The sequence below is a fragment of the Mus caroli genome, chromosome 5 (genome assembly GCF_900094665.2).
Source record: "Mus caroli chromosome 5, CAROLI_EIJ_v1.1, whole genome shotgun sequence".
NCBI lineage: Eukaryota > Metazoa > Chordata > Mammalia > Rodentia > Muridae > Mus > Mus caroli.
In genome coordinates, this window is record NC_034574.1 from 68,543,753 (window position 1) to 68,556,577 (window position 12,825).

Below are 12,825 nucleotides of genomic sequence, written 5' to 3' on the forward strand. Positions count from 1 at the left end.
GTGTGTGTGTGTGTTTGTGTGTGTGTGTGTGTGTGTATCTACATATATATATGTATATTTTAAATATACATAGTTTATTTTTATGTCATGCTCATTGATGCTTTGCCTGCATGTATATCTATATGAGAAGATCAGAAACCCTGGAATTGGAGTTACAGACAGGTGTGAGCGGCCATGTGGGTGCTGGGAATTGAACCTGTGTCCTCTGGAAGAGCAGAGGATTTAGTCACTGAGCATCTCTCTAGCCGTGCTTACACATTTTATCTATGGTAACCTGACTTCTTTTGTGATTGTGCGGTTATCTGAATATATGACCTTGTGAAGCAACACTGATTCTTTTAACATAGCAGGATCTAACAAACAAAGCCCTTGTCTTACAGAACGGCAGGGGCTATGTCGTCATCTGGGAGCCCCAACTCCAGTTTTTAGTTTGGATGATTTTTTTTTTCATTCCCCACTGAAAATAATAATCCTTTCAGATTGGTTCAGTACAGAGAGGAAGGACACAGGGTTGTGGTTTTGACCTTGAACCTTTAGGCAATCAAACAGCATTAAAAAAAATACCCAAAACAAACAAAAACCCCACAATGATAACCTTCTATGTATACATAGATAACTACAAAGTTAGTAAAAATTTGCAATACAGGTTAAGCACTTGAAAGTGAAATGGAACAGACTCTAACTTGGTGTGGCTGCTTCTTAAAGATTTGAGTATTTTGCTTATATTTTTATATATGAGTTTTCATTATACAATGTTATTCATATTCTTATTCTCTCGCTTAAAATGTATAGAGACTCTAAAAAAAGCAGCCACTCTAGGCTTCTCTTAGACCCGTGTTTAAAGCTAGACTTTGCCTATAATGGCTCTGGATCTAAACACAAATCATCAATTTCGTCTATAAATTAGAGATTACAAGTATAGCCTATAAATTGGAGTAACAACTAAATCTCTAACCTGGGGCTGGGAGGTGGCTTAGTGGGCAGGAATGCTTGTTCTACCCACGAGGAGCTGAGTTCAAATCCTCCGCACTTATCTAAGAAACCAAGCATGGTTGCCTGTGACTGTAATTCCAAGACTAGGGGACAGAGACAGTGGATCCCGAGAGCTCCCTGGTCAGCCAGCCTTCCTGAAATGGTGAATTCCTGATTCAGTGGAAGACCCCCGGAGTTCTGTCCTAGTTCCAGGGATAGCTCTGGCTGTCCTGGAACTCCTGTAGACAAGGCTGGCCTCAAACTCTGTCTCTGGAGTGCTGGGATTAAAGGCGTGTACCACCACCACCCAGCTAGTCTCCATTCTCTAATTGTGCATGTACCATAGACGTTGACAACGCCCGCGCACACACACACACACACACACACACACACACACACACACACACAACTTGCAGAAAACCCATAACCTGTTTTTCATCTATAAATTAGAAGCTACAGCTCTCTGTTCCAGAGTGACTGTAAGCATAAATGTCATAATTATTAAATGAAATGTGTGCTAACGTGCCTGAGGCAGTTCTTGGCACATAGTAAGCACCATCCCCTAAATGGTAGCTATAAAAATAAGATCAGCAATTATCTTATTGCTCTTTTTCAAGCTTGCTCTTGGATTATTACGTAACCACGTCCAAGGCTGTACTATTTACTTCACCAATGTTCTGTCATGTCAAGAGTTATGGAAACCCGTGCAAATAGTACTTTGTGCATCTCTTAACCCATTTTAAGAAGAGTTCTCAAATGGAAATTATAGGATTTAGACTTAAAATAGATAATTTAAAAAAAGAAACTCTCGATTGCTAACTGGTTCTGAGACGTAGCGTGCCAGTTTGTCACGTGTGGTTCCCTGCGCTTCTTCAAAACACACTCGATTTCCTTGGGTTTATTTTAAATTAGTTTTGCTATTTTTGATAAATGGAGAGTGCCATCCATATTTTAATGACTGGTTTAGCTAAACAGTCCTTCTCCCCTAGTTTAAAGTCCTCTTTCTCGGTACCTTAATTAAAATTTGCCCTTTGCGATATTTTCCTTTTCTCACTTCCCAAAAGCACCCACCCCTCTCCCCACTAAGCGGTAAAAGCCCAGTTGTCACATTAAAGCGTTGTCTGATGGACGACCCAAAGATGCGCTAACAGACAACAGTCAGTACAGATGAGCTAGCCATCATTTTCTTCAATACAAAATGATATTCTATCACTTTTTGGAGCTTGTTCTTGCCTTGACTCGGTGCTACCCTTTGACTACATCTGTAATTCTCCTGGGCCTAGGCAGGGGCTATTTAACAAAGTGTCCTGAACATGAACCGCACGATCGGGGAGGCGAGTGGGTGTAGAGACGCTTACAGGGAATCACTAGCAAGGCCACCGTATACATCCGGGGCTCAGTGTGTGCCCTGCCTCACTCCAGAGATGGCAAAGAGCAAAGGCGGCTGACGCACATCTTCTCACAAGTGCCAGTCAACACTGGAAGCCGTCATTTGCCACCATTTCTGTGACTCTTTAAGTTGACCTTGCGTGCTCTTGTCAGTTGTGAATACTGACTGCTGTCTAACTCTGTTCCGATTAGATAAAGGATTCATCAACATCTTCCCTGTGAAGAACACTACAGTATTTGTCACCGATGGAGAAAACGTAGATTTGGTTGTTGAATACGAGGCCTATCCCAAACCCGAGCACCAGCAGTGGATATATATGAACAGGACCTCGACTAACAAAGGGAAGGATTATGTCAAATCTGATAACAAAAGTAACATCAGGTAAGAAGGGGAGCTGTGCCCGTCTCTCCCTGCAACGTTCCCGGGCCATGGTTTGGTGACCCAGCAATGAGTGGGAAGATGCCACATTGAGGAAGGACATCTGGGGCTTCCTCTGTGTCCTCGGCCAACAATTCCGTTTTGCTGTGAGTTTAGAATGTTCCCACCACATGTTTGGACGTATGCCGACTCCGTGTCTCATTTAGGATGTAGTGGGTTACTTTTCTCTTAGTTTTAAGGGTAACCCAGAGCAATGACTAGCATATCTTCAGGACACAATAATTCTCCTTAGAAAGGAAGGGAAGTTAGTATTGTTTCTACTTTATTAAATCTCTGAGGCAACCATGCATCACCATGCTTCCGGCTGGGTGATTGATTATGGCTTTTTTCTTTAGATCTCTTATTAAATCTTCAAAACATCGTAATTACAATAATAGCAGTCATGATACCTTGTGTGCTTTCGTCTGTTTCTGTCATATATATTTTACACACAGCAGCACAAACCTTAGATATGTAGCACTTGATTTATTTATTTTAAACTTAACTTATAGTTGTGTAGATATGTATTGGTGCATGGACACAGTGCACCCCAAAGTGTGCGTGAAGGCCCGAAGACAACCCTTGGGAGTGAGGTCTCTCCTTCCACGCTTACCTGCATTCCAGGGACCAGACTCAGGAGCTGTGCTGAAGGCACCTTTATCATTTCACTGACTCTGTGGCACTCTTTGTGCCCCTGTCTTTGTGGAAGAGGAACCCAAGGCACAGGCTTGGTGATGTGACCAAGATCAAATGACTCATAAGGGGCTGGAAACTGCGCAGAGTCTGTTAGTCCATTCAGGAGCTTCTGCTGACCATTGGATGAACACAAGAGAGAGCTGAAGTGCCCTTAGATTGGGGTTTTGCATGCATTAGTCTAAAAAGGCTCAGTTCCCTAGAAGCCTATCCTGAGACAGGAGGTCAGGGGCTGGGGTTTCTAAAGGAAAGCTATGAGGAGTCAGGAAACCAGCTGAGAAAGGAGCTTGGGGAATTCTCCATTGAGCTTTCCTGTACCCTGCCACTTGGGATCACCCTTGGCTGAAGGTGATAGAGGTGAAGCATCCCCAACAAGGGTCTGTGGGGACATGGGCATAGGCCGTAGAAGACACGCAGGACGGAGGAACCTGCTTGAGAAGCTGAGACTAGAACATTCACTCCGTCTACCAATGGGGAGAGGAGAGTGAGCGAGGCCACTTGAGTGTGGACAGTCGGGCATGGCCTGCTCAGGAGATCTACCATCTAGAGCTCACACTAGCTTAAGGATCGCATGTGTTCCTTCATCACAGCCGTCCGTCCTGTAGGTCCCTGTGTAGAGCAGATACTTGAATAACAAATACACCTGGGGACTCTGGGAAAAGAAGCCAGGGAGTAAGAAGAAAACTAAGAGAACTTGACCGGAAGAAGCAAGGCAGGGGACAGTGGATGAAGGAGTTGGTGTGGATCCCAAGGTCTTAGTGTCAGTGTGAAAGTCGAGGGTGTGTGCAGGCTACTGAGCTATGGGTTCCCAGAACAGAGGTCAAGGCACTGCTACAGGTAGGCAGAGGAGGAAGTGGTCACGAAGGTAGCCTGGGACAGTGGCTTGGCTTGCTTATTTCTGTGTCTTCTTCCTAGGTAGGCCTTTGTTCCCCAAATAGAGTGCTCTCTGTGTGGTGTGTGTGTTCGTGGAGTGTGTATGGTGTATATGTATGTGTGTGTGGGGGGATATGAATGTGCGTGGAATGTGTGTGTGTATGAGTGTGTATGAGAGTGTGGAGTGTGTGTGTGTGGTGTGTATGAGTGTGTGTGTGTGTGTGTGTATAACACCAAATTAAGTGATTCATTGATATTTCTCCCTAAATAGGTATCTCTTTCCAAGTAGGAACTGACAGAGACGTGCACTCCAGGACAGACTCTCTACAGGGAGTTTTGATTTATTGTCCTTCCTTTGTAGATATGTGAACCAACTTCGCCTGACCAGATTAAAAGGCACAGAAGGAGGCACTTACACCTTTCTGGTGTCCAACTCTGATGCCAGTGCTTCCGTGACATTCAACGTTTACGTGAACAGTAAGTAAATCGCCCGGCTCCTTATCTTTTTATTTTGTGTTATTACGCGCTGCAGCCCGTGGGTCTAACAGCTGCAGAGCTGCGTTGCTTGTGTACTATGTAAATAATGTTTCATGATAATTTTGACCTTAACAAAGACCTCGTGGTTTGGTGGTTGGAAGAGAAACCAATTCCCTGCCCTACATCTCACTGGCCACATGACCTTGTTGAAGTGCTGTGGATTTCTGAGGGCCGCCTTTGAAGTCAACACAGGAGCCAGAGAGGCCGGAGCTTAGAGATTGTTTAAGAGAAAGTGTATTATTATTGATTGTTCAACTGGAGAGCCAGATGTTGAATGGTGCTGGCATTTACCATTGGGTGGGTTGGGGGGGGGCAGAGAGAGAGAGAGAGAGAGAGAGACATACTGTTAAGCCCTGACAAGAATTTTCTCTTACTTGAGCTTTCTCTCTTCAGCCTGTGACATACCATTTGTGTTTAAGATTGTTCTCCCACTATGATGGATGTACTATTGACCCAGCTCAATGGATCACCCTGAGTACTTTAGCAGGACCAGGGGAGCAGGCAGCAGGTGGTTTGGTGGAGGGCAGTTGTCTGTAGTCATGGGAACCTCAAAACCTCAATACCAAAGCCCTGCACTGCTCTTAGCAGCAGTTCTTAGCAGCAGGGCGGGGGGCGGGGAAGGAAGCTATGCAAGCAGGAGTCAATCCTTGCTTCTGCCAAGTACAGGGCTTCACCTTGGCTCTGTTCTGGGTGCAGCCTGCACTGGCAAGGAGTGGTGGACACCATTCTATCTCCTAGAGTACTCCGGAAGATGGTCCGATAAGTAAATGTTAGAATTATCCATCCCGAGTGTGGGTCTGGGGAAAGGGAACGTTCCCGAGATAGTTACTTGTTGCTGTGAGACAGCGCACAAGCAGCTTGAGGGGAGCGGGTTTTGGTTCTTGCTTGCAGGGAATATAGGCCATCTTAACAGCGAGGGCATGGCTTTGGGGTTTGGTCTGGTCATTGGGAGCATACAACTCGTTCACCTCACGACTAATCAGGAAGTGGAGAACTGAAGCTGGAAGCCAGCCTACAACCCACAGTGGCCTGGCCTGCCTTGCTAACCTCCTCCGCTAGCCACGCCTCCTGCCCTGAAGGTTCCATGCTCGGGACATTTCAGATCAAACCAGAATGGCCCCTACAAAACAAGCTTAGGGACTGGACAGTACACGGGACTCTAAGTGGGTTGTAGATGGCTGGAGTGGGCGGAGTGGGCGGAGGCAGGGGGAGTGTCTTTCCTCCCTAGAGTAGCCTATCTGCAGTGGTTTCAGGTATATCTCTCCCTTGTGTCCCTGTCTTGCTGTGATAGCCGTTTGGGTGCGGTTAGATCCATTTTGTTAAGTGAAAAAGAATCAGCTAGTAAAGCCCTATTCTTTCTGGTTGGCTTTTTTATTGCAGTCCAGGGTTGCTTGGCCGTATCAGTATTTCTAGAAATGTGCTTCCTGATTCAGGCATATCAGTTAGGGTTCTCTGAGGGAACAGAGCTGCTAAAGCGCACGTGCACGTGCACACATGCGCACACACACACATGCACACACGCACACACAGGCACACACAGAGAATTATTAGATTGGCTTACAGAATGTCATCAGTGTAGCCCAGCAATAGCTGTCTCATTCAGTCCACCAGGCTGAATGTCTCAGGAGTCCCAACCTGATTCCTAGAGAGCCCTGGTCTTGGGTCCGCATTGGAATCCTGAAGAAGACCCAGACTGAGGGAGGGCGTTCCTGCTACAAATAATCTGATCAAGAAAATCCTTCAGAGGAGTGCCCACTGCTTGGGTTCTGGTTGATTCCAGAAGCAGTCAGGTTGACAACCAAGACTAGCTACCCAGGACATCAATATGCATTTGATCTGCCTGTCAGGGTACATGCCTTTGATCCCAGCATTCTGGAAAGTGGAGGGAAGTGGATCTCTGTGAGTTCAAAGCCAGCCTGGTCTAGTCAGTGTCAAGGGAGAGAAGTGTCACAGGCCCGTAATTAAGTACTTTAGTGTTGCTAACTCTCCCAGAATCCTTTATCTATTGATGTATATCCTATACTTCCTTAAAAGGGTGTGTGGGGGGTGGTGGTGGTGGTGGTGGTGGTGGTAGTGGTGGTGGTGCCAATGATCTCAGACTCTGGACCACAGAGCTCCTCCCTTCCAAAGGAAATGTTAATTAATATTTCTTTTCCTGAGAACAGTTTTGATTATTTGGTATCTCATTGGCCCTCAATTCAAATATTTCTAGATTAATTCAGATGTTAATCAAGGGAGCTTAATATATTACACATGGGCAAAATTACCTACTTCTGAAAACCGTAATAATTCAACTAATTTAAGAGACGACCGTAGGCAAATCAGGATCTTTGCAAGCATAATGTGCAAAATTGTTCATGCAAAACTTGATTCTGAGTGTAGTAGGCCCCTCTTACCTACCTTCACCAACACCCTAATCCATGGTTGACCAGTACTCCCAGAAAATACAGTACGAGCCAGTTACTACAAAGGTAAAATAGGCCGGGCGTGGTGGCGCACGCCTTTAATCCCAGCACTCGGGAGGCAGAGGCAGGTGGATTTCTGAGTTCGAGGCCAGCCTGGTCTACAAAGTGAGCTCCAGGACAGCCAGGGCTATACAGAGAAACCCTGTCTCGAAAAACAAAAAAACAAACAAACAAACAAAGGTAAAATAAAGAAACAGGTGGACACCGTGTAAGGCTTTGTTGGGCACTCAGATTGCTCCATCTGAGTGCCACCAGTAGCAAGTGGGTCCATGGGACCCCCTGAGAAGCTCATGATGTCACTGTTGGCCTGGCCTCCGGGCCCTCCTTTCCCAGGGTGTTGTCTGCCACTTGGGCATGAGACACTGATACTTCCAACTTTTCTTTCTGGGGGCAGAATTGCTGTCATTTAATTTTTGAGGTTGCCTTGTCACCCAGCAGGGTCAGTTCTGATCAAGTCTGCTAGGGACACCGCTACCTTCCAAACTGATCCCCACCCCCACCCCCCGCCAGGAGGGGCCTCTTCTATAGTCTAGAGTTCTGTGCTCTGACAAGCACCTAGCCATTGATGGGATGCCTTCTTCATTGATGGGATGCCTTCTCCCTCATTCTGGGAGGGAGGAGGATGGGGCAATGGGCTCTGCCCTCCAAGATTAAGCTTTTCAGGGAGGCTTTTCATTTCTGTCAGTTTCTTGCAAATGCTAAGTTGACAAAAGCTGTTCATTTCACTCACAGGGTACATTGGGTTTACAAATGGCTTTGACAGTGAGCATATTTGTTCAAACTGTCTGCCTCTTGTGAGGCATGTCCCAGTCTCTGTACTGTTACAGTCCACAGTGTTATGGGTTTACGTTTCTTTCTTTTATTTATTTATTTTGCACTGGACTTAAAGTCAAGGGCTGGGGATGTGGCTCAGTTGGTAAAATGCTGGCCTGCCAAAGCTCCAGCATTGCACAAAGGGAAGCCTAAGCATGGTGGCCTGTGCTTAGATTCCCAGGCAGGAAGGTCAGAAGTTCAAGGTCATTCTGGGCCAGGTGGTGAGGCCAGCCTGCTATGTTTGACTGTGTTTGAACCTGTCTCTAACAAGCCACCAAACAAAAAGTGTTTTAAAATCAGAACCTTGGGACTCATCGTGTCCATGTTGCCATCACGGGGTAACAGTGACAGTTATGGGTAATTCTATGCATGGTTTATTCTGTAAATAAGCTTAGCCTCCAGGGGGAAGGGAATTATGTATTGCAAAAATTAGAATTAATAAAAGTCAAGATAATAAATGCACGGGGTTACACAGAAATTCAGGCTCCTTAGTGACACGATGCATAATTGCTTCCCAGATTCAGTGCTAAAGAAATGCTAATGCACAGCCCTTGATTTGGAGTGGTCTAAAGGCATCAAGAGTCCCTGTGTTTTGAAAATATCTCGTGTAGATTTCAATGTAGTCAGTGTGGGGGTAGGGGACTAATTTCTCCTGTAGGAGACTTGAGGATTTCATTAAAATAAAAACAAAGCCTCAATTTTTTTTCCCCTCCATTGAATTTGCATTACTGTAATTCCTCCTGGGAGTGCTTATCCAAGGTGTACATCGAAGTTGAATTCTTAGTTCTGAAAAGTCGGTGCCCTTTGGGAAAACAGTGATGCATGTGAAAACTGCTGAAAGCGTGTAATTGTAAAACTCCAAACTTTGCCCCCACGTGCTTCCTCCATGAGGCATGAGTCTCTCCCATATTCCTCTCCATATTGGGGGGAAAAAATCCCATCTGCCAGCTGTGTGACAGCCTGTAGTGCTTATTGCGCCCCTCTGGTGGTGCTTGCCATAGTACCCAGGTCAGACAGTTCCGTGTCAGCCAGAGCTAAAATCAAAGGCCATGTGCTTCCTCGTTTGGCTTTTGGGCTTTTCCTCTCATCCCAGTCTGTATTTTTTTTTTTTTTTTTGGATAAAGGACAGACTTTCTAAAGGGCAACCAGCAAAGTAAATCTCTTTATAAATCTATTGTGACTTTTTAATCTCAAATATCCATGTGACTTGTGGAGTTATTTATATAATCACTGGAGGACATGATGCTTGCTCTCTAACACTAGTTATCTTTAGACCTCTGAATTGTCTTAAATCTTTGGACAGCATCTGATAGCATTTGCAAATCAGCTTTAAGAAGTTAAATATGTGTTATAGAAGGGTCATCAATAGCTCTTCCTCCATTCCTAAAGGGACTACCTTCAGTGACAGACCTCAGCCACTGAGGAGGGCTGCTGAGGTGCACGGGTATGGGGACAGGAAGGGCTCACCTTCCTCATGGTGGCCTCAAGTCACCTCCATAGAGCTGACTTGTCTTCGGTTAGACTTGGCCCCCAGTGATGGCTTGGTCCACACCGCATTGACTGTCAGTATCACCAGCTTCTCTCTATTTATGGAAGGTTGCTAACAGAGCACCAGAAACAACTTAAGGAAATGCCCAATAATGGATTATTTCTAAATCATTGCATCAAATAATTAAATCCTGCTGGGTACTCACTCGATTATTTATAGACCCTGCAGTACACCAAAAATCAGCCCAAGTAATAAATAAATCACCCGGAATGAAGGTTCTCGATGAGAAAGTTTCCCTTTGACCACATTTGCAAAGGCCAGGCTGCTTTTGATATATTTTGGGGGTCACTGATAGCTAAATCGGGTTACAGATGGCTAACGCCCAGCTAGGTGGAAGTCGCTATATGCCGGGCAGCCTGCGTGTGAATCACATGGCCAGTCCACTTGCCAACAGTGAAGGTGGACCTGTCAAGCCAGCCATGTAGACAGCTTCAGACCGCATGCCAGCCATCTGGGTTGTCCACCTGGCTGGAATCACAGGGTCCTTTCCCAGTGTGAACATATAAGAATGGCTTCCTGCCTTCAAGGGCTGCTCAGTTTGGGGGCTCGGAGGGAGTATGCCCTCGAAAAGCCTTATTGAGCAATGAGAGCTCTTTGCAGAATGAGATATTCTCCAACCTCCTAGCTTCTTAGTTTCTGCTTCTGTCTTCCTCCCTTCTCCTCGTTGATTGATTACTGATGCTGGGATTGAACTCTCAGGCCTCTGAATACCTCCTGCCTCTGAGCTGTGTTCCCAGCACCCATGTTTATTAGGATTGGGGGCAGGGGGAGGGTTAAGATTTTCCTAACAAGTGTGTGTCCAAACTGTCATGTTTGAAAAACCCCAGTGCATTTCTCTGTGGGGTTTTGTTTGAAAAGGTTTTTGCCTTTCTAGTGCTGCTTTGAGGCTGGGTCCAGAAGGGAGTGGAGTAGTTTAGATTCTGAAATAATAGAGAGTTGGGCTTCGTGGAGGAAGCTTTTCGGAAGTGGTGGGGCTTCCACGGAGGCTGGAATGTAGTCCGTCCTTGTAACTTGGCCATCCTGTTCCATGAGGATCTTCAAGGGCAGATTCACGCCAAGCCTCCTGAAGCCGAATTGTCCCTGAAGGCAGGCAGCCATTCTTCTCGAATTGGTCAAGGGCCCTGAGATGCCAGCCAGGTGGGCGGTCCAGATGGCTGGGTGATCAGGCCTAGATGGTCTGAAGTAGTCTACATGGCCATCTTGACAGGTTCACCTTCACTGTTGGCAAACGGGCTATACACAGGCTGCCTTGCAATGTAGTTGGCCGTATCTATGTATTTCTAAATTCAACTCTTTCATACTTCAGAAGTTAGGTTTGGTAAACCCAGAAAATGTCGAAGCAAAAATAAAAAGCAAATTTTATGTTTACTGTCCGAAGGTTTTTTTTTCTTTTTGACATTTCATTGCTTCCCATGGCTAATACCCCTCATTTTATATCTTCTTTCCGGCCCACTCTCGCAGGTGCACATGCATGTGTGTGCGGACACGCATGTTTCTAAGAGGCCATGTTTCTCTGGGGCCATCAGCCAGATGCTCTTATAGAACACCCAGGCTTGGTTTCCTGCACTCAAAGGGTGGTTCACAACCATCCATTGCTCGAGATCCAGGGGAGCTTATGCCCACTTCTGACCTGCACAGGCACACACTTGGTACACATACATACATGCAGGCCAAATGGTCATATACACGAAATAGAGTGGATACATACTAACAAAAGTGAGGTTGTTATTTTATATCCTGACTCGTTAGTGCTGAGTGCAGATGTCCTGGGAACTCCTTTCCAGTCAGCCTCCCTTTGCTATCTCTTTGAGCGGATCTTTTATAATCCCTTTAAGCCCACGCTGCATACAATTTTGAGACATTAAGGAGTGAGACGGTTCTAACATGATGTGACAGAGTTTTAAAAGAAACCTGTCAGGAGTTTATGATCATCTATTTAATCTTGAATGTGTGACCTTGCCTAAGTGCCTGGAAGTTACAAAGTCGCCATCTGTCACTGTATCTGGTGCACTGTGTCTTCCACACACAGTCATTCCTCAGGACCGTTCTGCATTAAGCACAGCTCTCAGGTTGTCTGAGTACAGTAGATCATCTGTGTAAAGACAGTTGCCGGCCTTCTGGCATTAATCTGTTTGTAGACTTTGTACTTTTATCTGAGATCGGGTAGGACTTGAGTCTTTTTATCAATCTCTTAGATTGAGTATTGGTTTTTTTTGTGACACATTTTTCAACAGTTGTTTTATGTTGTGTGTGTGTGTATACACTCACGTGTCCATACACGCCACAGTGTGACTACAAAGTCAGTCACGAGTTCATCCATGCCGCAGTGTGAATGGGAAGGTTGTAGGACAATTTAAGGAAGTCAGTTCTCTCAGGTTGGCAGGCTTAGGGGCAGTGCCTCCCTCCATGGAGCCATCTCTCTGGACCCTTGATGTGTGCGACATTGCATCTCTGTATTGAAATAGAATCTCTAGATACTAGAATGGTTATAGACATTGAAATAGGAGGGAAACAGATACAGAAACCAGCTGTTAGCATAGAACTCGAATCTCTTTTACTCTGAGGGGGGAAAAAAGACAGCAGTAAACACCCGTGAACATCTTTTCTCTGCTCCAGTGTTGTCACCATTACTTTCCTTCCTGTCTCATAAGATAATCCATCCTTTGTGGTGTGCCGTTAATTTGGCGTATCTATTTGAATGCCAGACATCTTAAGAGAATTCAGTCACCTGCCTTGGTCCTTGGGCCCTTTGTTGCCTATGTTGCTTGCATGGTTAGACTTTATTATTATTATTATTTTAATTAAATGGTAGAAAAGCAAAGGAATGGGTTCAGTGTGCAACTGTAAACGTTGATGAAGTTGCCCCCAACTTTTCCAGACAACAGCACGAGGAGCCATTTTATATCGTGGACCTTCTGCTGTGTGGAAATTTCCTTTGCATTTGAGCCAGGTGTGTTTGTACATCAAATTAGCCCCATTCATTTATAAATATATGCAGGGTCGCCTCTAATTCAGCAGGAATTTAAATTAATCCAAGAATAGGTACATAATTTTTTTTCTGTGGGCATTATGTCAATACCCTCTGAATTACGTGGCAAAATGAATGACCTACTTTA

The 12,825-nt window shown here is 45.3% G+C and overlaps 1 protein-coding gene across 2 annotated transcripts in view; it reads left to right on the forward strand.

The window, feature by feature from the left end:
• Nucleotides 1-12,825, forward strand: part of Kit (KIT proto-oncogene, receptor tyrosine kinase) — a 79,612-nt gene that overhangs the window by 43,734 nt on the left and 23,053 nt on the right. For both annotated transcript variants that reach the window (XM_021163090.2, XM_021163091.2), the window contains exons 6-7: nucleotides 2,554-2,743; nucleotides 4,707-4,822. In XM_021163090.2, coding sequence (XP_021018749.1) covers nucleotides 2,554-2,743; nucleotides 4,707-4,822 — 306 coding nt within the window. The remainder of the gene's footprint in view (nucleotides 1-2,553; nucleotides 2,744-4,706; nucleotides 4,823-12,825) is intronic.